The sequence below is a fragment of the Ursus arctos genome, unplaced genomic scaffold, assembly GCF_023065955.2.
Source record: "Ursus arctos isolate Adak ecotype North America unplaced genomic scaffold, UrsArc2.0 scaffold_13, whole genome shotgun sequence".
NCBI classification, from domain to species: domain Eukaryota; kingdom Metazoa; phylum Chordata; class Mammalia; order Carnivora; family Ursidae; genus Ursus; species Ursus arctos.
In genome coordinates, this window is record NW_026622797.1 from 5,301,723 (window position 1) to 5,329,197 (window position 27,475).

At 35.2% G+C, this 27,475-nt stretch overlaps 1 protein-coding gene across 8 annotated transcripts in view; it reads right to left on the reverse strand.

Moving 5' to 3' along the window:
* The window catches only part of QKI (QKI, KH domain containing RNA binding), a 155,901-nt gene that overhangs the window by 12,508 nt on the left and 115,918 nt on the right, over positions 1 to 27,475 (reverse strand). For 4 of the 8 annotated variants that reach the window (XM_026505180.4, XM_057311207.1, XM_026505181.4 and 1 more), the window contains exons 5-6: positions 2,115 to 2,202; positions 421 to 720 (exon numbers count right to left, since the gene is read on the reverse strand). In XM_026505180.4, coding sequence (XP_026360965.1) covers positions 421 to 720; positions 2,115 to 2,202 — 388 coding nt within the window. The remainder of the gene's footprint in view (positions 1 to 420; positions 721 to 2,114; positions 2,203 to 27,475) is intronic. The other 4 variants (XM_026505178.4, XM_048226147.2, XM_026505179.4 and 1 more) reach the window with 2 other exon arrangements.

A 27,475-nucleotide genomic window follows, 5' to 3' on the forward strand; every position in this document is an offset into this window, starting at 1 on the left:
AGTTTTAAAAAAGATCTCAAAACATTTCCACACAGAAATTTAAAATTTTGTTGACAATTAAGTAACTCCCTAAGATGAAAGGACTCTTACTGTAGGCAGTGGAGCCAACGGAGGGGTTAGGCCAAACTCAGAATGACCTCAGTGATATCAATGGTGAAAAGTATTTTCTGTTTAAAATGTTTATAACTTAACTGATTTACCCAAAGTGAATTTGAGTTACCAAAGAGAATCTGAGCAAATTTAAGATGCAATTCTTCAAAAGGGGAGCCATTAAGAGAGGCTGAAATAAAACACTCCAGACTTCCGTCTTCCTAATGGAAACTTGCCTTGCCTCTCTAAAACTAATACAATCATTTCAAAGTCTGAGGCACAGAAGTTATGAAGAAGAATACTGCCAGCCACATAGGAAGAACAACTTACCTAATACACCACTAGGTTCAATAGGATACTCAAGGATTGATGTAGCTGGTGCCAACGTGTAGGGGTACTCATAGGGTGTGTAGATCAAACCAGCTTCGGGCCCCGGAGGAACTATTGCAGCAGTCGGGTGAGGAGTTCCGTTTGGCATGACAGCGGTCTGTATTTGTCTGATCAAAGGCATTATGGTAGGGCCAGCTGGCGTAGGAGTACGCAGGGCAGCTGGTGGGAGAACAGGCGCAGGCCCAGTGATAATCCTTGGAGCAGCCTGGGCTGTTGCTGCAAGAGAAAAGGCAAGGGCTGCTACAGTAAGCAAAGAAATGTAGGAGGAAGTGTAGAGACAGCAGTATAAAATATGGAAAATGAGAGGGAAGTAGGAAAAAGAAAGGAAAAGCAGGAAAGAAGAAAAATAAAAGGAAATCATTAGTACATGCGCTGATCACACAAAATGCCAAAGCACACCGATCAAATGCAAACAGCTTCCCCTTTCCCAGTGTGATTATGAATAAATGTGCAAAAATTAACAAGCCTCTGTAAAAACAAAACAAAAAAAACCCAAAAAACAAAAAAACAAAAAAGAGTAAGACCATTAAAATAGGTTATATTCAGTTCATATATTTGATCTATCTGTTTTTACGATCTCATGAGACTACAGGTACATGCAGAAGCACACGAAAACACTCGCATTAAAAGATGTTAAGAAATTTTTTGGAATTGGAGTCCACAGAAATACAGTTTTGGTTTATTTCTTAAGAATAGCTTAAGTTTCAAAGTAAAAGAAGAATAATTTTTACTGTAATAAGTCAACCCACTACTAGTTTTATATAAATTTCCTGCATCTGTAATAAACTTCATAGAAAAAAAATGTAAAAAAGTCCCATTCCTGAATATAATACTATTAATAATCTACTCATTTTCATGAATAAATTAAAGCCAACCGTTTTGCGAAGCAATGACTTCTGAACCCACTAAACTGCCTATACTTTGGAAAGTTGGCCAGGACTTTAAACTTCTACTTCTTTAAAAAAAAAAAAAAAAAAAAAAAAAAAAAAAGCTAGTAATTTAAATAGGAGATTATGTTCTTTAAAAAAACTTGTGAACCTTCAATTGCCTTAAAATATAAAAAAGCAATCCTCTTCAAGTTTATGAAAGCATCCACAAATACATCTTAAGGAAAAATGGGATTAGAAATAGTATCACCTACTGCTCTCTGTGAACTCATTCACATACGAAATCAACAGAGAAAAATACTGGAGGGGAACATTAGCAAGCAAGGTGAAAGGACAGAATTTGACAGAAGGGTCACTGCTTTCAGATACATTCCAAATTAGCTTTTTAAAAAACAAGTTTAAAAAAAATTGTGTCTTTTGCATAAATATAACAAAATAAGCTAGAAGCCTTAAATCTGTAGTTAACAGAATAGAAAATTTCCTGAAACTCATATTTAGAAGTTGAAATTTCACCAAAACAATGAAATTTATAAACCCAAAACTTAAGACATGCTGCCATAAAATGAAGGAGAATGTCCCCAATTCATGAAAGCAGTAAAAATGGGACTGTTAGCCCCATATCAAGCGACAATTATTTTGACTCCTCACTTTGTATGACTGTTCATGTGTTGCACTGCCAAAAGGAGAAAGGTGTGAGGACTAAACAGCTGATACGGCTGTAACCATAGACCTCAGTCTCATTCTTACGTGATTTAATGTTGGCATCTCTGTAGGTGCCATTCAGGATTGCAAGCTCCATCAGCTGCATCTTCTTCAGGCTGTCTTCTCCCTCTGCCTATACATGGAAAACACAAGAGCAGTTAGCACTTAAGATGGTCCACGTACATCACAGCCTTATCTACTCACAAGCCTTAAAATAGGGAATATGTGACTATAGCCACTTGCTTCAATCAGGGAACAAACAAAAACAAAAACAAAAACAAAACACCAGGGAACCAAAAGGTGCTGACATACTGATACACAGGATGCTCTCAATTGCCACTAGTCACACTTCTGTGTGGGAATTTTTTATGTAAACTACACTGATTTATTAAAGTTCCCCCAAAAGCTTTGCAAAATGGAATAAATAAAAATGTTAGCTAAGATTAAATACAGTATATTTATTCACTTCAGCATCATTTTGTAGCAGATTCAAGAACTCGATGTGCTCATTAAAGGGAAAAAAAAACCAACAACCCACAAAAAACCAAGCAACCCCCCCGCCAAACTGGGATTTTAAATATACAACATATGATGGTGGTATTCACGTATGAGAATTTTGTTTAATTTTCCAAAAGGGAAAATTTAATAAAATCACAATCATATGAATTTCTAAAATTTGAATATATATTCTGCTCTCTTATGCCAACATCCCTCTCTCCCCTCAATTAGTAAATATTATCATCATTCTAAAGCAAAACTGTCTTTAGCGCCACCATATGATGCAGTGCCCAACCCATGAGACATTTAAAAGTAAAAGCGCTTAACAACTATAGACGGTGACAGGCTTAAAAAACCAGGATTGTCTCTGACCATCAAAATGTCTGGCCATCCCATTTACCTTGGACTTGCCCCATTTCCGTTGACTGTTGTCACTTTTGTTCTAGTCATTTTTGGTGTATTACCAAAACTACCACAGTATTATGTTAATGGTATCTGTTCTCCAATCAATCTATACAATGGTAAGATTAACTGCACCAAACACAACTTTTCTTCTTAATGTTCCTTAACATTTTCATGTCTTAAAACCCTTCATAGTTTCTTGCTATCTAAAAATATAAACCATTTAAGCTATCTGTGGATCTGGGACCAATTTATCTTCTCAAGTTAAAGCAATTATTCTTGTACTACTTTTTACACATATACTATAAATCAAATCAAATCACTCCCTGTTACGCATCTCTGCGCATATTCCTATTTCCCCTATCTTGAATGCTCCTCAGCACTCCACTCTACCCTCATTTTAAATCCTAATCTCTGCAAACCCAACCCAAATGCTACCTTCTCAAAGAGCCATCCGTAGATTATACTGTTTCTATCCCGATTTATAGTTTCATGTATGTCACCACTACCAAAGTAAGTTCCTTAAGAACAGAGACTACTTCTTATTTATCACTGCCCATATTCCCATTTACCCTGTCCCAAAAGTTATTTTTGCTAGGACTTCTAAATGACTGGTATGAAAAAATCTTTATTTCCAAATCTCAAGTATCATTAAATCCTATAGGGTAACATTAGCTACGGCAAAAGAGCAGTAGGTGAAGGTCCATTTACCAAGGTTCATTCCTGAAGACAGTAGTAGATGGTGAACTATACACTACTCACATATTTTATGCATTATCTAATCCTCAGTACCTAATATTTAAAAACAAAGTAACCAATGGCACTCTTCTCTGACCTGATTCAGAAAGGAGCAGGACCAGATGACAAGCTTCTCTGTCCTTCCTTTCTACTGCAACTGTTAATGATATACAAAACTCTGTCTTTGGCACTATAGCAAAAAGGATACTATATAGTAAACAGAACTGCTAAACCGGCTTTTAATAAATCACAAAGAATTAAAAAGACGAGTGAAACCATCGTAAGACAAAGTTTAAGGCGTCACTGCCAACTTTTCAAAAACCTACTTTGTAGGAGAAAATAGAGAAGATACTTGAATGCTTGTGGAATTACTACTCCTTGACCCCTATGGACTTGTACAAAGATGACTGAGAAAAAAGTGAATACAATTTCTTTGAAAGCTGTAGCAATTACTTGTTAATGATAAAAATAAGCAAGCATCAGCAACAAAAGGGACAAATTAGCAATCCATTATCTAACCCAAATTCCTTAAACTTGTTCCCTGAAAACTAGTGACATTAAAAACTCAAGTCATTTCAAATTTAAATCTATATATAATAGAATACCAGAAGTATTTAATTATACTCTACATTAAAAAAAAAGCAATAGGTATACCTTCAGTCACTTTCAACAGGGAAACAATGGTACATGTTTGAAAACGTCATCAAGTAAGAGAAATAAAGATGTTAAAAGTGATGTGACATAATGCCATCAGAGAGTGCTGTACAGGGAAGAGATAGATACTGGAGCACATGTTTTCACCCAACTGTTTTTTTTGGGATAACAATATAACCACACTCGTTAGCTGGTGATGCAGTGTTAAAACATAGGAGAAAGCCAGGGGCGCCTGGGTGGCTCAGTCCTTAAGCGTCTGCCTTTGGCTCAGAGTGTGATCCTGGCGTTCTGGGATGGAGTCCCCCATCAGGCTCCTCTGCTGGGAGCCTGCTTCTTCCTCTCCCACTCCCCTTCTTGTGTTCCCTCTCTCGCTGGCTCTCTCTCTGTCAAATAAATAAATAAAATCTTTAAAAAAAACCCAAAAAACATAGGAGAAAGCCAAAGAGAAAGATGATGGAAGAAATACATGTGTGCACATCAGGGTTTGTGCATGTATGTGTGTGCCTTTTACAGGGTGCAGGATACGGAACACATGTAGTGTCATCAGCAGAGACCCCCTCCCTACCCCACCCAAGTGGAGAATAAAACCCAGAGCAGCACAGTCTTCATTAGGAAGCAGCAATGGATTTTGCCACAATGACCTCGCCGGAGGCCACTATGATTCACAAGTTACGAATTACAGTATGCACACTGATTACATCACATTATGACAGGTTACACTAACACCTCCTAGCAGAGCACAGAACTTAGCTGGCGAAGCTGGAATTTAAACCTGGTGGTCCCACTCCAGAATAAGCTTCACTCTGGCATCTTCATCACTTCTCACCACCTCGCCCGCCATTCTGCACTCACAAAGCATGATGCTGTGTCTCAAGAGTTTACAGAGTTCATTACAGAATTACTAACACAGAAGTAGTTATTTAAACCTTCTTGTCCTGGTTTTGTCAATGAAACTTGACATCATAACCCACCTGAATGCTGTTGAAGGTGTATACCACCTCTCTTTCAAACACAACTTCAGGTAAGAAAATGTGCTGATTTCCTAGGTACTCTCTACTAAGCTTTTTCTATAGTCCAGAAGCTCTGGAGCTTCTACCAGCCAGGCTTCATATCAGGAGTTTATTTGGTGTTTCCTTCTCTCTCAAAGATAAAAGCTGATCAAATACGGCATTCTGAAATCATGTATCTCAACTCTAGACATTTCAAAAGGCGTTTTTGTAGAACTTGCACAGGAACAAACACCTCTATAGAGATGGGACGCACAAAAGCAGCTGTTCTTAACCAAAACTCAGATCATAAAAGGTATTTTAAAATGCTGAATCAAAGTGGTCATCTAGAACTTTATAAATGCTCATTTCTCAACTATTTGCTCTATATTTTAAAATCCTAGATATAATTTATATGCAGTGAAATGCAGAGATCTTAAGTGCAACATTCAGTCAGTTTTCATGAATGCATATCAAGTCACAGGATGGTTCAATCAACTCAGAAAGTTCCATTGTGCCTCTTCTCACGAAAGATCCTCCCCACCCTCTGCTACTGGAAACCCCCGGTCTGATTTTTATCACCAGTTTAGTTTTTCCTATTCTAGAATTTCATATAATGGAATCACAGAGTATATACTTTGTGTGCCCAGCTTCTTTCTCTCAGCATTATTTATGAAACTTCCATACTGTTGCACGTGTCAGTAGTACACTTGTTTTGACAAGCTGAGGAGTATTTCATTTCTTTATCCATTCTTCTGCTATGGACACTGGGATATTTTTGGATATTGTGCATAAAGCCACTGTGAAAATTCTCATACAAAGTATTTTTGTGAATATAGTTTTTTTCCCCATTTCTTGAATACACACCTAGAGGTGGAATTGCTAGGTCACAGGATAAATGAATATTTCTCTCATATTTTATATGAAAAACATTATGTAAAGGTTACTGAACTTATGAATAACATACGTTTGAAACATAAAAGTTTAAAAAATATAACAAACATCTGCTAACTTCTCTACAGGTCCACTGCCCCCTATCTAAAACCTGTGGCATCAGAAGTATTTTGAGAATTTTTCAGATTTGTATAAAGATATTATACCAAGGATTACATAACATCCCCGATGGGTCTGGAGGAATACTCCAAAAATCCAATCTGTGACAAACATAAAAATACACTAAGTAGGATAAAGACAAATTATTTTTCTTTTCTTTTCTGAACTTTTTGGGGGTTTACAATTATGGAAGACAGATTACAGATCTGTATAAATAATCTACACATATACTATAATAATTTACAGCTATGTTATCAGCTATATTTAACAGCTATGTTAAAGTGACAGAAATAGGTCATGGTTAATACTAGATTGGGAGTGCAGAGGTCTTAGCATTTTGAAGTAGAACAATTTATATATTGCTATACCTTATTAAAGCTAGATATCAGATTTTCATCATCTACACATTAACGCTTTATAACACGTCTATGGCACTGGTTCTGTGTTATCCCTGAGGCTTAGACAGGTTAGGCAGCTTATCCGATGTCGCATATGGTCATACTGCAAAACTGGCTTCCAACCCACTGTAGCTGATCTAAACTCTTTATCATACCGTCTCCTTTATGTAGTGCCTGTAAGTGGAATTACCTTTTGGATTCATCAAAGACCTCACATAAGAAATGAAGAAAATCATATTTATTTGGCAGCTTTAAATTTATAAAGTACACATTAAAAAAAAAAAACTCTACTACTAATTACAAAAGAGAACTGAAGCAAATGTATGAATATTTCCAAATCATCAAAATGTGATTAGTAAAATAAATTGCCTATAAGAAAAGCTAAACTCTCCAGCTTAGCAATCAAGGCACTGAGCAATTTCTATAAGCAGCCATATTTGCAAATATTTTGCATTAGTCAAAATCATCTGCCCACTGTTCCCTAGAAGCGCACTTGTGTTTTTCTGCCCTCAAGTTAGACAAGATCCTATCCAGAAGCATCCTCTGCATACTTCTTTTGATAGCCTAGATGACTGTTCCCTCCAGAGTCTTTCCTAACCACACCCTCACATAATGGTATCATTTTCCTAAATCTATGTTGCTCCTTTTGGGAGACTCAAAAGTAAAAAGCCATGTACTATCTCATTTTTTCTATTTTATCACGTGGTTTTTAGGAAATTTCTCATGTGACTTGTATCCATAAATTAACGAATAACCAATTAAACCGGTCTTCTCATAGCTTCTAACGCCTTGCAAAGATGAACTTGTTTACTGACATTAAAAAAAATTTATTCTTTTCTATAAATTTAAAATAATGAATAGTGGGATGTCTAGGTGGCTCAGTTGGTTAAGCATCTGCCTTCGGCTCAGGTCACAATCCCCAGGTCCTGGGATGGAGGCCCACATTGGGCTCCCTGTTCAGTGGGGAGTCTGCTTCTCCCTCTTCCGCTGCCCCTTCCCCCTCCTTGTGCGTGCGCTCTCTCAAATAAAATCTCAAAAAAGAAAGAAAGAAAGAAAGAAAGAAAGAAAGAAAGAAAGAAAGAAAGAAAGAAAGAAAGAAAAGAAAATGAGTAGAAAAGGTTTTCCAAACATAAAAGAAAAAGTACATGACTAATTCACTTAGCTGAACAAGAAATTAGTAGAGAAAGAGAAAACGGGACAATGACCAAAGTTTATAAAAAATTTTAATACCAATCATCACTTGTATCTGGTCTGCCAGCTAAAGAAAAGTTTTACAAAGAACATAACTGACTTAAATTTAAATAGAGGGTTTTATACAGGACAGAAACAGAACAGAATCTGTCTTTAAAGGCACATTCCGTTTTTCTGTGAATGGACTGTTTGGAGCTTGAGTATGATGAGAGACCAGTCAGGAGCTTGACTTCAGTCCCAGTGACAGAGATGTACTGGACTGGGGTGGAAGTAGTAGCAGATGGCAAAGATAACTCGAAAGGTCTTGATAGCTAGTTGGGATGTTAACACATGAGGGAAAGGAGACATGAAAGAATAATGTTCAGGTTTTTGGATTAAGCAATCAAGTAAAATGGTGGCTCCATTTAATGAGAAGGGAAAGACTGAGGGAAATGGAATCAAGAGTTCTGTTTGAAATATTAAGTTTGAAAATGCTAATGCCTTGGCTATTTAAACAGCCAAGTGGAGATGTCAGGTACAGAGCTGAATATAAATCTGGAATCTATTTACTCTAACTTATCCTGTGATGCTAATAGAAAGATTAACCTCCTGCACTGTTTTAGAGTATTTTTCTCCAAGAAGATGTAGCAATTATTAAGTTCCAAACTGACCTGCTCTATGCTTTCAATACTGGGTTTAGGACTCTGTATACTACCATTTCTTCTTTGCTGGCTGATTTTGTCAGGTTCTCACAACTGAGAGGCACAGTGGAGGGCATTAAAGCAAGACTGAAGAGCCAGAGGAGGGGAGAAGGGATGCTCCTTCCTAAGCCAGTTGTTCTCAGGCTCCACGCTTCCTTCCCAGCACTTCTCAAACCAGCTTTCTTGTGTCTCACCCATGAGGAATAGCACCAGCCAACCAGTTCATCTACTCCTCTGAGCTACCATGTTTCTATTACCAGCCAGGAGGCACCACTTTGTCAGAGGTCTCAGTTACATCTGCACAGACTTTCTCAAAGTGCTTAAGATCTAACAACAGTACCAATCTCTCTCTTTTCTCTCCCAGCCCTGGAGTAATAGCTGCTGCCTATAGTTTCTAAATCTGTATCACACCCTGCTGCTCCTCTTGCAGTTTTCAACACCTGTTTAACCAATTACTTTACTGCTTCTCTCCACTGAAAATCCTACTGTGGCTTTTGTTTTCCTGATATAGAAATGGCTCCCCATTACTACTTCGTAGGGTCTGAATTTCCCAGACTGGCATTTAGCCACACCAACTTCTTTTATGTCACCAACCTGTCATTTTGTGTCAAAAATTTATGTGGACTCTATGATGATCTCAAGCCAACTCTGTGCTGAACACAAGGCAGGGATTGATCTCACGACTCTGAGATCATGACCTGAGCCAAAACCAAGAGTCAGATGCTCTACCAACTGGGCCACCCAAGCGCCCCTAATAAATACTTTTTTTTTAACTTTAATATGTCCTTTTCTTAACAAAGTATAAACAGATCTATTAAAAGTAGTAAAGATCTCAGAAGTACTTCTTCCTATGTGAAACACAGTATGACACAATCTGAAATTTTATTCTTTGTGGTAAGCTTAACAGGAATGACAAACTTTTGAAAGATTTATATGATCCACACCTTGGGCTATATACTACACTAGTATCAGTCAAGCCACAAAATTATTTTATAGAAAAAGAAGTCCTCTGAAATAGATTACTTTAGGTGGACATTATCAGACTATATGGCTGGGACAATAAAAGGAAGGACATATAATTACAAATTTTGAGCTTAGGAGAGCCTGATTCTACAGAAGAAGATAAAGAACAGATACCTAAAAATGATGATGACCTAAAAATGGGTTAGTTGTGGGAGGTATAGGGAAAAGAAGGTAAAAAGTTTGAAAAGTATACATGCAGTGGTAATGGTGGAAGAGAGGTGAGTAGACACTTGTAGGGTGTATAACAAATGCCTGACAAGAAGTTCAAAAAATAGTAACATATTAAATTCATATGGATTCAGATTAAGCAATGAGTCTACAGGAAGGAAAAGGAATTTATTTTTTTCTAACAAAATACCGATTACATACAAAAGACCAATCATTAGTCTAGGTATATAAAGAATTAAATGTGGCCCTTGTATTTAAGACTGATAGTTTAGTTTGCATAGAGACAGAAAAGTAAAGCAAGTTCAATAAAGTGAAATAGCTGCTATGAAGAAGTTCACACAGGATGTAGTAAAAGACCAAATAGAAAACTATGGGGAAAGGATCATGAACCACTTTAAGGATTTGAAGATAACCGCAACTCTGTCTAAAAAGCATCCAGAGTACATAGGTAAAATGTTACCTACACTGTTAGTGGGTTAATAGAAAACTAAGCTCACCCATAAACATCTGTGATAAAACTGTTAATTATGGTCTTGAAAGACTTCCAGGTAATGCTACTGTATAATGACAACCTACTACAGGGATTCTATAAAGTAACCTATTTGCACTAGGAAATATTGATGAGATTTCTGAGCCATCAAGCACAGCATAATGACCTCTAAGTCTAGAGTAGAGGCAGAAAACTGTCTGTTCCTCAGAGCAATGCGAGGTCACTACCACTAGTTTCATTAACACGCAAACTATTTTTGGATGTAGTCATTACGTTGACACTGAAGCCATTAATTTTGATTGCTTCGCACCTTAATTTTTTTCTTTATTGTTCTGTAAGATATCTAAAGGCATACCTTCATTGTAAATAGCTGACTAAAACTTTGAACCTCACATTAAGGCCAAGGGAGAACAGAGCAGGGAAGAAAAAAAGGCAGGTAATTTCTTCAAATATCATCTGGTAGCATTTGACCTCTATGATGTGTAACAACTGCAATGAAGACAAATAAGATTAAGTTTTTGTGCTATAATTTTTGTTCTGAGATTGAGACTCTTAGCATCTTTACTTGGTCAGAGAAAAAAATAAACCAATTAAATATTTCATTTTTTTAAAGGTCATTTGTTTCTGGGATTCAAACAAAAGTGTATATTTCAAGTGTTTATAATTTTTAAAGAATTTAATCGTTCTTATCTGATTTAACCCTCTCAACAACTCTGGAAGGTCTATAAACACAGTTATCTCTCCCATTGGTTGCACTTCAGGGTAAAATTTAACAAAAGACAGGAATTTGGGCCATTATATGTTAATAAAGCACTTGAAGACTTCTTTTGCTTAGCTATCCCACAGCTAGGAAGTCAAGTAAGGGTTAGTCTAACCTGAAGAATAAAACAATAATAATCATTGTAATTATTATAATATAAAATAATATTATATATAATAATATACAATTATAATTAATAATAAACAAAACATGGAATGCAAACAACACATTCCTTTAGGGATGAAGAATATTGTACTTCTGAAATAAATCACAAATACTCTGGCATTTCTTAAGTGGGTAACTATATTAGCAACCTAAAAACCTCATTTTAAAGTAGGCATAAAATAAATCAGGGAGTGTTAAGTAGAGGAGTTGACTATTAGGAACAGGAGTCAATTCTAGAACTAAAACCTTAGAAATTTTTTCCTCTATTGCAGGAGTAATTTCTGAGCAAAACAGCTGTTATTCTAGAGTACGCCGGACATTATTTTAGAGGAAGGCAATATAAGAAGTCCTCTCAAGTCCTCTACTTAAGAACTTTGAACTTTATTAACTTTTACAGTTAATAAAACCACTCTCCTTAAGCAAGCTGATTATGCACGGACATTTGGTTTTTGGGTATTCCTGTAATTTTTGTGGCTGCCATGTTCACCTTGTATTTTGAAGTTTTTTATAAATATTAAAAGTCACACTATATCCAGTAAGTATGACCATAATTAGCCCATAAACTAGTAATATACGATTATCAAGAGAAACAAAAATTGAAAAGTGGTGAGAAAATGTTAAATGGTGGAAAGCATTTTAAAAACCAAGGGTTTAAAAAACCAAGATGGAACTTACTACTATAAGTCACAAATGATAGTTGTGTGGTGTGACCTCAAGGCTTGGGTGAATTGTTTACACTGCACATAATGTGAATAGGAACACTGGGAAGGGGCCAGGTATATTCAGGCTGCCAAAGATTTCCCTATGAAACTTGAGTTCCATTAAGTAAGGGAGTCAACTACCTCAACAGATTTCTTTACGTTTATACCAAACTAATCTATTTTGAAGAAGGTACCAATGATATACCACCAAGGGGGTTGAAAACACTGACAAAGTCTTAAGCTACCAAGGGCAGGACCATAAATATTTAGTAGGAGGTATCCAGGGGCTGAAAGCAGAAAATGCTGTTAAATGATCCGGACTCACAAACAAACAGACTTAGGTATTTTCTTTCCAAATCTAGGTGCTTCCATATTACTTTAAAATTGTATTTTAAAGATTAGTTGAGAGCAAGAGAGACAGCGAGAGCAGGTGCGCGTGTGTGCAAGGGAGTGGGGTGGGCAGAGGGAGAGAATCTCAAGCAGACTCCCTGCTGAGCGAGGAGCCGAAGGTGAGGCTGGGTCTCACAAAACATGAGATCAGGACCTGAGACCAAATCACCAGTTGGAAGCTTAACAGACTGAGCCACCCAGGCATCCTTAAAATTGTATTTTAAAATTTACATATAAGCTACCACTTGGGGGAAACTTAATGGCTTTATTCACACCTAGATTTTATTACAAATTGGATTTATCCTTTACAGTTGATATGCAATTTTTTTTATCTTACTATTTTTATGAAATATTCTATGAAAAGTTTTTACATTATAGTCCTTAAACCTCTAAAAAATGATTATATCTCTAGGATAGGTTTTAACTAACAAAGGCTGCCCTCCTGGAAACTGGCAGCAGGGAAGATGGAGCTGGATACAGACAATTAAGCAATTAAAACAAACTGATAAGAACAAACATCAAGGATTTCAAACTAAGTTTGGGCTAGTAATGAACAGAGCAGGGAAGGCTCTGGGACAGTCATATGTTAAAGTAATATACAATGTTAGACTCACAGATGAGTAAGAGTTAAAGAGGGCAGAAAGTGACGGTGGTTCCAAGGAAGAGAAAGAACATGTTTAAAAATCTAGAATCAAGAGTATGAGATGAATTATAAGGTTGATAAGGTGGTAACAGTTTGCAAGCCATGCTTAGAAGCAAGGACATACTCTGTGGAGTACTTAGAACTCACTAGAGTGTCTTAATCTAAGGAGAATCATGACTTAACTTCTATTTTTAGAAGCACTACTTTAGCTCCAATGTGGAGAATATCTGGAAAGCTAAGACTAAGACAGACAGAAAGATCATACAGATAAAGCAGAGATTATACGTTCCTAATCCAGGCAACACATAATGATATTCTGAACTGAGGTAATTCCAGTGGGGATGGAGAAGTGTGAGACAAAGGGTAGAATCAAGTGTGTGTGTGTATGTGTGTGTGTGTGTGTGTGTGTGTGTGTGTTGGTACGATATTCTAAATATTTACGATATTTCAAGTCTAAACCATAGTTTAATAGTTCCTCACTGCTTTACATTAATTTTTTGCTTTTACAAAGATATTGTTACAAATTTCTTCCTGATTGGGGATTACCTCTTTGGAATAAACTAAGAAGAAGTGCATTTATTCATTTACTCTACCGCTTCATTCCAGAGGATGCATACCCTGTTAAGCTGTGCCCTGCAAGGGCTTTTGCAATGTACATGGTTACGAAGGTATGGGTATTCATTTTATGGCCTTTTCAATAACCTGTTTTTATGAAAGAAAGAAAGAAAGAAAGAAAGAAAGAAAGAAAGAAAGAAAGAAAGAAAGAAAGAAAGAAAAGAAGAAAGAAAGAAAGAAAGAAAAGAAAAGAAAAGAAAAAGAAAAGAAAAAGAAAAAGAAAAAGAAAAAGAAAAAAAAGGTAAACAAAATAATTGCTAACTGAATGGGAACAATGCCACTGAGTTCCTTAAATGGAACCTCAAATTGGGCTTTTTCTCAGGCATTTTCAAGAAAGAGCTGTGATTTCCCCACTTTTATTTCCCCATGAAAACAGACTAACTGCCAAGATTGTATTACTATATACTAGAGTTCACTAAAAGGCTATGTGCATAGTAAACTTGATGATCTCTCTCTGTGCCTGGTGGGTCTCACCTGACGAGCTAGACCAGTAACCACAAAGATTACAGATTACAAGTATTGCTTGTATTTTGACTCAGTTTTAGTAATTCTTACTGCTTTTATATATAGATATATCTATAAATAGATATATCTATAGATAGATCTATCTATAGATATACCTATAAAACATACGTCTGTATGTGTAAAAAATATGTATGTATACATATATATGTATAGTATATAGTTTTTAAAAGTTACTTAATACTTTCACAGTTTAATTCTTTTTATCACAGAAAATATCCAACATACATAAAATCAGCATATTCTTAAATGTGTTGCATTCCAGTGACAGATTTTATACTGAAAATACTTCAAATTTATAAAAATCAGTAGCTAAAATGGGGTTTGGTAACAGAAGTATACTTTAGAAACTGCTGTAATGCACTTCTTTAATTTGGGAACACCTTCAAAATATTAAGTTGAGTGGTTCAAAGACATTTTAATTGGCTTATAACTATCATCATTATGAAACCTAACACTCATTACTTGGTTTTTAAACTACAGCAGAAATAGTACTTTGCTTTGGCAAGTCCTAGTGCTTCAGTACTGTATGATGATTATGAGTGGTGGCATAATTCTTACTGCCAGCATCAACATACAGACAAACACTGGTAGTTTTCTAACAGATAAGTTTTCATGATAAGAAATGGAATTAGAAAGCAATAAATTAGAGAACAATATACATTCTGGCTAGCCACTATTAGTTGAAATGTGATTGATGTTCCACAGGTTAGCAGCTTTTTGTTGGGATGGTTGATACTTTAAATATTTGGTATGAAGAATTAAGAAACAATTTGCTGGTGGTATAAAGAAAGGCAATGTCTCTGTCCAGAGCTAGAAGTAATTCAACTTTGGATCTACCTGTTATAATTTGGTTTTATATCACTGAATTTATACCTTTTTCAAAAATCTCTGCCTACTGAAATTCCTATAGGAAAAAATAACTTTATTACTGTGAGTTTGAAACTCCTAACTTCCCAGGAAAAACTTTATAAATCAAAAGATTTTTACAGCCAATGTTTTGATTGCATATTATAGGAACACACTTCTTCATTTGTTGAGGAACAGACTGGATACTTTAATTTCATAACAACAACAAAAAAACTATACTAGTATTTTCCCAGTATATATTAAAAAAAACACTACTAAATATTTGTTCAATGAATATAAGCAGATGCTTAAAACACCTGTTAAAATGGTAATGTTAAATTAAAATAGAACTTTTTTAAAAGAAGTTATGAAATAACAAAGCAAAACACTACTACTATTGCATGTTAATATACAGTCACGTAAAAAACTTGACAAATACTGTGTAGTATTTTTAGAGAATACATTTCCTATTTGCTAGTGTTTCACTGGCATTTTAAATTATTCAAAGTGGTAGAAAACTAAGAGAAATCTTTCTGTAGCTTCTCCTGGGCCTTTTCCCATCTTAGTTCCTACTGCTAAACAAATAAACAAGGAGTGTTCTGGGAATTTAATATGGGGGAGGGTAAAGGAGAAATAATATGAAACAAATCTGGAAAGGCAGGTATGCACCAGATGAAGATGGGCTACAAATGCTGTGCTTAACTAGTTTGCATTTTTACCACGCAGTGACAGAAAGCCATGAAAATGTGAAACAGGGAACATGATGATACTTCAAATATACATTAAAAAGATAACCCTGGGGGCGCCTGGGTGGCTCAGTCAGTTAAATGTCTGCCTTTGGCTCTGGTGATGATCTTGGGGTCCTGGGATTGAGCCCCGCATCAGGCTCTCTGCTCAGTGGGAAGCCTGCTTCTCCCTCTCCCTCTGCCTGCTGCTCCCCCTGCTTGTGCTCTTTCTCTATGTCAAATAAATAAATAAAATCTTAAAAAAAAAAAAAAAGATTGGCTGCAACTAGGAGGGAGTACCAATTGACCTAGTGCTATAGTGAAAACAGAAAAGAGAGGTGCTATTAAGAGGCAGAACCAGAACTTGATAAAGTGGATGGGAAGAAGTAGGAGCAGAGGGGAAACAGAAGGTGGAATTAAAGATATAGGACAATGGATGGATGTAGGCAATGGATGTCATTCACAAAGAGAAAACAACGGAGGAACTGCTCTATGAGGAGGGCAGGGAAGGATGTGATGTTAGTTTGGGAAATGTTATGTTTGAGATGCCTATACATCATCCCAAGGAGCTGCTGAATGGATTAGGGAGCTGTGGGGCTGAAGATGCAAAGCATTCTGAAGAACGATCACCATGGCAGTGGTCCCTGGAGACAGATCATGGGTGAGACTGCCCAAGAAGAACAAAATGGAGTGCAAGAAGATCACTCTGGAAAGTATCTATCTCTAGTGACAGCGTGACATTTCTGAAGAGCAAGCATCAAGTGACCAAATAACTGAGAAACTCATTAATTTTGCCCTACTCTCATTTTTATATTACTAAATCTCTATCTCCATATGTACCAAAGTCTTGGTTTCTAGCCTGGTAAATAGCAGTCTCTCAATAGAAGTTTGTCAAGTGAATTGCTTCTGACAGTCATTAAAGGAGTTTTTTAATCTCTACAAGTATGTTATAATTCCACAGATGCTAAATTCAGTAATCAAAGTCTTTTATTTAAAAGAGTATACTGCCATTCTTCACAAGTGAATTCATAAAATTAGTGTCATAAAGAAAGCTAATTCATGAATCTGTTAACTTGCTCAGAGATATATTCTACAAAGAGGTTTAACAAAAATAAGTTGATGCCATATCAGTTTAAAGGCATAACTTTAAAAACAGCTCACTTTATATTTTGTATTTGATTTACACATTAATTTTTTCTGCACAAAGGCATTAAAGGTTAAGAGAATAAAAAACCTAGCCTATCTACTTACACAAATATGCAATACAGACTTCAGAGTAATGCCCATAAAGGAGAAGTCTTACTATTAATGTGTCACTTTTAAAATTAAATTTTAAAAATTTAGTTATCAAAAACACAGGAGAAAATCAAGCTATGTATGACAAGCTACCAAATTAAGTTTACCTGAAACAATATTAGAATGCTCATCTGACTCATTAAAATACTATTAAAGTCTCACAATGGTAATATGTGAATAATTTTACTTACATATAACACTCAAACATTTGAAATGTTGTCAAGAAATATTAAATATAAGGGTTTAAAAATACAAGTTAATTAAAGGGTATTTTCTTAACTTTTTTTGCCAATTCAATTTCAATGTACATTAATAGAAAATGAATGGAATACAAATGCTTCACCTATATATAAGGAACATGATGCTACTTACCAACCATCAGAAGGGCATGCAAACAAATTAAAGGGATGTATGAAAATAATTGAACTAAAGAAGATACACCGAGAAATCACTCACCTATTTTTCTATTAAATAATTTTACATCTTTAATAAAAAATCAACATATAGTAAATTAACTTTAGAATACCTGTGTAGAATACCACACGTTAAGTAAGGGACAAAAAAAAAAAAAAAAAACTAAACTAAAATGCATTATCCCAGCCAGCATATTTAGTTATGGGATAGAAACATTAATAATTAAGAATAGGTACTACTAAGTGTAAAATGTTACATAATAAATTCAACATGCAACTTCTGAGGGATGCATGGAATATAATATTAAAATAGAAGGACCTTTTATATAAACTACAAAAATATTTCCTAGAGAATAAACACATACAACCTATTATCTTATGCACAGAATCCCTTGTTTTATATTTGTAACACCTTAAATTTAGAGTTATAAGCTATCTAGAGTGTCAACCACATTCTGAATCCGTATAATAATGAAAAGGAGGATGTTTTTCACACAGACTCTATATTTGTAAGGGCTTGTTCACAACTACCCTACACAAGACATATCTTACTATTATTGCCAAGAAGCTCCAAGTTTGGGGAAAGGCCCCCTGTTCATTTTAAAAATGCCAACCCACTTTCACACAACATGATGGTTGGACAGACAGTAAAGAGATTCCAACACAGCTCCTCAGTGATTTAGGACAGTGATCGAAGTCCTATAACCTACACCATGTCACACTTCTTAATCTGTCCATATGGATTGCTATCCAAAGATATAGTACTTTCAATTATTTATGAAAATTCTAGTTGGAATAGGCTCCTGTAGCCGCTCTAATGCAGAGTATGGGGTGGGGTATAAAAAGACAATGATGTGGAATCCAGTTACATTTTGTTTAGCATTGTCCCTCTCTGTAAGAAGCAATTAACCACATTTCAACTTCTGCAAGCGCCTCCCCCATCATATTTCCTAAAGCAGTACAGACCCATTTGTATCAGAGTACCTTATATAGAGCATATAGTGTGTTATGCTATTTTGATTCCAATTCTAGATCTCTGATAAGGACTTCTCTGATGGTCTTTGTAGTCTAAATTTAAATGAGATTTCTGACAATCTTCTCTGTCGTTGGGTCAAGGTTTATTAATTTATTAAGGTCCAACAGTAATATTAGAACTACAGGATCTTAATCAGACTACTTTGATATATAAGTATACTTTAAGATTAATATATAAACAAAAATATATTTATTGTACTTTAAAAAAATACTCATTTTGTACTTTCTTATCTGAATTAAACAATCATTCTGCATACCTGTATCTCTCTGTAAAACATTTCTGAAAGTTGCATCTACATTTTCAGGGCACTAATATTTGCAACAACCAAATTTTTACCTTCCTTATGAAAGTAAAGTGGTTTGAAAATGTTAACAGACTACCCCAAAGATCTGATTTGTGGGAAAATATGTTGGTCTCAAAATTTTAAATACTTAAATTTCACTAAGTGTTTTTTTCTGGAGGGCAGATATAAAACACTATTACAAGAACTATTATTATTACTGATATCTTGAGGACGAATGAGGTTATACAAGCCTAAGTGATGTTCATCACTTTAGGCATTTCATTTTCTCACTAAAAAGTGATTATACTAAGACCCACTTCTTTTGAGAGACAGGAGAGAGCTGAAGGTCTCTCTGAAAGTATTTACATGCAAACTAAATAATTCAGTTTATAAGTTTGAGTACCTTGTTTTCCAAAAAAGCTTTAAATGTTCATCTTACTTGTAAGACAAAGATGACATGTGTAAAGATATATATTTGTTACATGCACTGAGCAAAATTAAAGTTAGTATCAGGTCAATGCTTATTAAAACAAAACAATTATTTTAAGAGAGTTATTTGAAGATATATTTAATTTAGGAGGCAAAATTTCTATCTATAGTTATCACATTCTTTTTCCTCCAGAGAGCTGGAACAAAGTACCTTTCCTTAAATGTGCTTACTGTACTATATTTAGTGAATAAACAAGGCTTAATAAGCGGATCGTCTGCATAAAAGCATGGATCAACTCACTCTCATTAAGAATTTAAGAAGCTATCAGCCTTCTATACAGTTCTGCCTATATGAGAGGAAGCAAGGACTGGCTCTTTTCAAACCTGTAATTTATGAGTTTATTCAAACCTGCCAAATTGCTTTAAGTAAACGCCTCTCACATTTGAAAATTCCCATGGCAACTCATTTTAGTTTGGCAGACAAGCAGACCCAAATTCAATCCTTTTATCCTGCAGCTAAACCATTACAATAGTAATTCTGCTCTGACACTCTGAAGAGACTGCTAATTACTGTACTCTGGGTCCCTAGACAGATTTCCCATTCAGATTAAAATGGTTGTGCATGGCAGAAAACAGTAGCAACACCTTTCTTTACATGACAGAGATGCTCTCTTATATTACAGCTCTATCAAGGGCCAAGTGCATCACAGCAAGATATCTTTTAATGTATCTTTTAACACCTTACCTTCTCCCCCAATAAAATGAAAAGGAGGACAATACCACCAACTTGAATGAGTGACACTACTGTCAAGAACTAAATGTAGTACTATCAGTTCATTAACAACCCAGTTAAAAACCTTTAACTCCAAGATAAGACTATTCTAGCTCCAGAGTCGTCATCTCTTCATTTCTTTTCAGATTATAATTAATACACAGTTAACTATGAGGCAAATGCATATAGCATTAGAAAGAAGAGAATCTTTGGGCAACAAGAAAAGCAAACTTTTAAAACATTTTGTCGTGGATCCTTTTCTCTCTACCACTCTCCCAAATTTTGATAACATTTGTTTTTTTTAACCACTACAGTGAATTAAAATTACTGGATACATTTTTTTCCCCCAATGTCATAATGTTCCTCGAAATAACCAGAAGCACTTTAAATTTCAAAGTCCTCATCTAGAAATTTGTCAGAATCTATTATGTATTAGATCAATTATTACTGAGCTCTACGTATATAAACGTTTTATGAAGTTACGAGTAAGCTATAATATTCAAAACTGATTCATGTTCAAGTTCTCAAATACCTATAAGCAAACTTAAAGAAAAAATAAAAGAACAAACAGACATGATTATTCCCACCATAAAGTTAAAAGTTGTAATGTTAAAAAGTGAAACGACTTATGACTTGTCTGGGATTGGTGGCATCTTGTATGCCAAAGTCTGTCTTAAATTATGAGATGATGTAAACTTCAGCTGCCTAGAAACATTAATTTCTCTAATACAGGTTGGTGCTGCTCATTTAGTTTAGTCTTTCCGTTTAGTATTTTACTTAACAGAAATCTTTACCACTGTTCCATGAAAAGGAAGAAAAATTATAGTGAGAAAGAGGGTATTTGGCCATATGTCCCTCAACTCTACTTTCTCAGTCTTCATATCGACCTAAGCCCAGCACAATATCCCCCCTACTTCCACTATTCTAGTGTTTTTGAGGTTCCTTAGGAGAAGATTAGAAAACATCATAGGATATGTATCCATAGAAGGTCTTGGCTAATGATAAGAAATAGTTATTATTTTCCAACTAACTGGAATGAGAATTGAAAGAGGGATGGTATCTGATCACCTAAGATAACAGATGCATTCCCACAGTCAGTGAAAGTGTGAGAGAGAGTGGGGGGGGGAGGGAGAAAGATGGAAAGGAGAGAAGGAGAGGGGATGGGAGAGGGGGAGAGAACAGGAGAGAGAGAAGAAGAAAGATGGAAAAAGAGAGGGGAAGCAGGAGAGAAAGACAGAAGGAGAGAGAGGGATGGAAAGAGGGAGAAAAGGAGAGGGAGAGAGGGGGAGAGAGAGAGAGATAAAGATGGAGGTGGGAGAGGGAGGGAGGAAAAGAAGGGAGGGGAAACAGACTTTTATGTATGATGTTACTTTTGGTAACATTAATATATGCTTTCATAATCTTATTATGCCACTGTAAGCAAAAGCCTATAAAGTAAGACTGTGGACTAGCAATGAGGGTACATTTTGTAGGTAAGGAATAGAATTACTTTCTTTTTGTGCAGTCCCTCCTGTGACCAGAAATTGAGCTTGTAACTGCCACAGCCAATGATGTAGTTGAGGTAACCAGTCCATACAACATATTAAGAAAAAAAGAAAAAAAGAAAAAAGAAAATCTTATATTGCCATATAAATAAAATAATAATTTCTACCTTTACAAAGTCATTCTAAGGCAAATGAGCAATAAATAATAGACCAATTTTACAAATAAGGTAATAAAACCTCCAAGCTTAAGTGACAGTCCCTGACCATGCATGATTTGTGCAACCCTACTACTGCATCTGTCACCACTTTTAATGACCTGGCACACAAACACACTGATGTCTCTATGAGTTCTGTGTCTTAAAAGTTCCAGGTCAAGCCTCACCTACCTATGTGAATGAAGTCGTCTTCCTTAAACACCCAGTCCAGCACCTGAATTCTTGTAAATTCAGTTAACATCTTCTCTAACACTGACTGCCACCTATATACCGCTTGGTACTATCTCTCTAGAAAATGTGTTGCATGAAGTCAACTGGCATTTTTTGAGGAAAAAAAAAAAAGACTTCAAAATTATAGCAAGGGGGAAAATTGTCATTATATAAAATGTAGAGTGACATCTTTTAATGATGCTAAATCCCGTTCGTATAGGTTATGTAAGCTATTCATACACACATATACATATACACACATGTACCCATGTGCATACACCAAATTAGTTTGCTACTTCAGTGTTTTCAAGACGAATATACTATTGTGCATATTTTCACAATAAATGAACATTTTTATACATTTCTTTCAGTAATTCACAAAAGGAGGGAAAAATGGGTAAGAACAGGAGAAAACTGAACATTTTCAATCACCTTCATCTAAACAACACTTATAGAACATATACTACTGCAAAATAACATGTTTTTAAGTGTATTTGGAATAGTCATATGCTGGACTATAAGAAGTCCTAATTAGATTCAAAATGACTAAAGTCTTACGGAATACATTCTCTAAGAAAAAAATTAAATTAGAAATCAGTCACAGTAATAAGATAAATAGAATAGTCCCATATATCTGGAAACATCTGAAAATAACCCATAGGTCAAATTAGAAATTATAAAGGAGATTCAAAAATATTTTGAACTGAATGGTAATGAAATTACAACATAACATTATTTTTTGGAAGCAGCTAAAGCACTATAGAGAGAAATTTGTATCTTTAAGACAGAAGAAAGTAGAATAGAGAAAAATCAACAAAACCAAAAGTTGGTCCTTAGAAAGTATCAATAAAATTAATAAAGCCCTAGAGCTAGGCTGATCAAGAAAAGAAAGAAAGAAAGAAAGAAAGAAAGAAAGAAAGAAGGAAAGAAAGAAAGAAAGAAAGAAAAGAAAGTCACAAATTGCTAATGTCATCAGTGAAAGAAAGAACACGACCACAGATCCTACAGACCTTTAAAAGATAAAAAGGGGAACAACTTCATGACAAAAAGTTAAACAACTTAGCTGACAAAGATGATCTCCTTGAAAAATATAAAAAAGAAAATATCTGACAAGTTTCATATTTATGAATAAAACTGAATTTGTAATTAAAAGCCTTCCCATAAAATCAAGAAAACAAAAAAAGCAAGCCACAGAGTAGGAATAACTGACCAAGAATTTACTCCCAAATTATAGAAAGAATTGTTAGAACCGGGGGGGGGGGGGGGTTGAATAAGTCAATAAAAAGAAGGTTTAAATAGATACTTCACCAAAGAAGATACATGAACTGTCAAGAAGAACATTGGAAAGATGCTTGAGATCATTTGTCTTTGGAGAAATAAAAATTAAAATTACAACAGGTGAAAGTAATCAATGAAATACTAATTATCAACAAAAAGGTAGAGCCCACTGATACATGCAACAACATGGATGACCTTCAAAAAACTTTCACATCTTACTACATGAAAAATGGCAGGCACAAAAATTTTTTCATTTATATGAAATATAATAAATGCGACACTGAATCTAAAAAAGTTGAACTCATAGAACCAAAGAGTAGAACAGTGGCTGCCAAGGGCTGGGGGGTGGGAGAAATGGGGAGATGTGCATCAAAGGGTGCAAACCTTCAGCTTTAAGTTCTACAGAACTTATGTATAGCGTGGTGACTGCAGTTAACTTTAGCGTATACTTAACATTTGCTAAGAGCAGATCTTAAGTGTTCTTACTACACACAAAAAATAACTGTGAGGTGATGGATGTGTTATCATCACTGTGATAACCATTTCACAGTGTATACGTAGATCAAATCATCACGTACACCTTAAAAAATCACACTGTACAACCTAAATATACATAATTTTTATTGGTCAATCATATGTCAATAAAGCTGGAGAAAAATAAAGTTTTGAGACCATTAAAAGGGGGTGGGGAGAACTAACCCCAGTAGTTTCCTGGAGGCAGCAGGAGGAGATAGTTAATTGAGGCAAAGGGGTGAAGGAAATCCTGACCGTAGTATACAGTTGTCAGAAGTCACACTGCATACTTAATGAGTTGCTTTAATTTATGTGTAATAAGAAATGGAAAAAAACCCTTTAAGTTCCTTTCCTTCAAGTCTTCAAAATGACTATTCTTCTGCCCTGAAAAACAGCTCAACTGTATTTAAATCAGACCCATGAACTGCCATATTATTTCTTCAACGTATATCTCTAGAACACTAGATATGAATATACTTCCAGCAAAAAAAATTGATGGTCAATTAAATTTGGAAATGGTTCCTACCAGAGTTTCACAGTACTTACTAGCATATTAAAGGCTTCCTTTACCTGGAATACCTATGAAAAGTGTCTCATGGAATACAGTTAGGGAAAGGTCACTGCCCTAAATATTAAGGATCTTGTCTTAAATAATTTTCTGTATCCTAGTGCCCTAAAACACAGTCAACCTGGAATAAATATTTGTTAATCTGAAAAGAATACTAGGATAGCTGCACTGAGTAGCCAACTATTACCTCAAACTTACTATGTCCAAAACTGAGCTCCTGATAATCCCTTCAAAGTCTGTTCCTACTCAAGTCTTCTTTATCAAGCAATTACATCCTTCCAGTTATTCGTCTACAATCCTTGCTTTCTAACATCCCATAGAAAATCCATTAGCAAAACTTGCCAGCTTCACTTTAAAAATACGCTCAGAATCAGACCATGCTTCACTTTTACAGCTATCTTGGCCTAACCCATCATTACCTCTCATGTGGATTAATGCAATAGTCCATGAGTTAGCGACAGCAAATGCCTTTTCTGGGCATACAGTCTCTGCTGCAGTTACTCAACTTACTACTGAAGCACAGAAGCAGCCATAGACAGTATGTTAATGAGTAAGCATGGCTGTGTTTCAATAAAACTTTTTAATGGACAATGAAATTTGAATTTCATACAATTTTCACATTTCATGAAGTATTCTTCTGATTTTCCTCCAGCCATTCAAAAATGCAAACACCATTCTTAGCTCATAGGTTATTCAAACACAGGTGGGAGGATGGAATTGGCCCATGGGCCGTAATTTGCAGTCTCCTATGAGAACTTCCTTTCTTCCACGTGTACTCTTTACTCTGTTTTAAACAAAGCAGGTCAAGTAATCTTTGAAAAATAATAATCGGATCATATCATTCCTCTCTACTCAAAGCCCTCCGATGGCTTCACCCATCCTAAACTAAAAGCTTGAGTCCTTAAAATAGTAGACAATAACTGATCTATGATTTACGTTCATGTCCTAATATGTACATGAGCATATTAAAACCAAATTAATTACGAACAGGTTTACTGTGTTCTAAAAGGCAAAATGAACTGGAAATTTGTAACACATTACAGTATCACTGTAGCAATTATAAAGGAAATGAAAACATCTGATGACAGAATTGGTAAATGAGTAGATTAATTTAATCCACAAGCTTTCTCTAAGGATCAAATATATGTTAAAGTGATTTGAAAAGTAATAATATAAAGGGAAAAAGTCATTATTCCACAGTTCAGAATTCTGTATACTTGTATAAGCATATTAGGGAAATGCTAAGACTCTAAGAAGAAATTCAGCCAAGAAATTTAACAGCCCAGTTTATTCTGAAGGAATTACAGAAAAAGTGTGAGAATTATGATGTGTATAAGAACAAGCATTAAAACTTCACCTGAAGAAAGCATCCTAATTATAATAAAGAAGTTCAACATGTATGTTTAAAAGCCTAAGGTTTATATATATAAGAACTAAATAATCTACTTAAAATATAATTTGTCTAACTACAAAATAATTCATCATAAGGGCTATATTAAATTAGTAACTATCATACAATTCCAGCTGAAGATCCAAAAATTTGTAGAAAATACTGCCACTCTGCAATAAGTCCTACCACCAAACAAAAATAATCAACATACCCTGTCTTAAATATTAAGCAAAAATTAGTACATAATCCGTATTATAAAATTCCATATGAATCACGAAAACTACAGTTTTTTCCTACTCAATTAACTTGTATAATAAAGCTGTTATATAAAACCAGAAATCACAAATCCCTAAATAATTCCATGTAACACGAATTTCCTTATAGGGTACACTTAAAATAAGAAGGCTATCACTGTATTAAAGCTCATCACAATGCACAGTTTCTTCCTGTAAAACCTTAACATTCTACCTGCATATTTAGCAAAATTCTAATGGTCAGTTTGAGGATTTCCTCATAATCATTTTAGAAAAAGTGATTTTTTTTTTCTTGCTCATTTCCTTCTACTCCATCCCTGTACTTCCAAATTCTTTCCCCATTTATAAAATAACTTAGGAAGAAAAAAATAACACGTGGAAATTAAACTTTATGGTCACATGGAGCTATTCCAAATCCTAAAATTATTTCATTAACATTCTCCTTTGACTTTACCTGTTTTCACAACTACCTGCTTACAATTGAGTCACTTCCTCACCACATAGGAGTTTCATACCAGATAGCAGCTCACTTGATGCCCTACTTGCAGAAGCCAGTATAGAGCTCGAATTTTATTTTAGTGAAATGGCAATTCATGTCTTTTTTTTTTTTTTAAGATTTTATTTATTTGAGATAGAGAGTGAGCGAGAGAGCATGAGTGGGGGGTGGGCAAGAGACAGAGGAAGAGGGAGAAGCAGGCTCTCCACTGAGTGGGGAGCCCAATGCGGGGCTTGATCCCAGAACCCTGGGATCATGACCCAAGCCGAAGGCAGACGCTCAACCGACTGAGCCACCCAGGCACCCCGCAATTCATGTCTTTAACATGTTTTACCTATTGTTTTTAAAATCACTCTAACTTACGGGAGAACTAAATGGAGTAAAACTAACAGTGGGCAGAGAGATTACTTCAATTGGGTGGCAGGAATACATATGCTCAAGAAATACTTTGAAGGTAGATTTATATCAGCAGTTGGTTTCTGCCCAAAGATCAGCAAAATCAGGACACTGTTCTATAGTCCTTTTATATCAGTAAGTATAGTTTAAATTTTCACAAAAGATCACATTGTAATTATATAATGGTACACTGAAGGCTTCCAGAATCTGAAGCAGTATAGTTCAAGTTTATGCAAGTGAGATTCAAACAACAGAACAGACTACTTAAAATAAAAAGATTTATTTAGTAGATATTTGGTGGTAATAGACTTACACTTGTCAGGTAAAAACATTATATGTAACTAGAGAAATTATTCTTCCCTAATTATGCATGGTTTGATTTGTGATTTAAGAAACAAAAGAGGTTTAAATAAACTGACCATTAAAATCAAAGAAATATCTGAAATGAAAATGGTAGTATTTCCAAAGTAAACAAGTTCTTTAGGTAAAATGCTATCAGAGTCTACTAATGAATGAAGTGTGAGTCATCTTAACCCCTTACCTTTGCAATGAAATAAGAATTCTGAACTATTTCCTGAAGGAAAACAAAACAAAACCAAACCCCAAGTGCTCTAATGATGCTAAGGTTTCTCTGAGTCCATGTACTTGTTTGAAAAATGGGGGGGGGTGGCGAGGGGGAGAAGACCTACTTCATAAGGTTTTGAAACCCAATTTGATTTTAA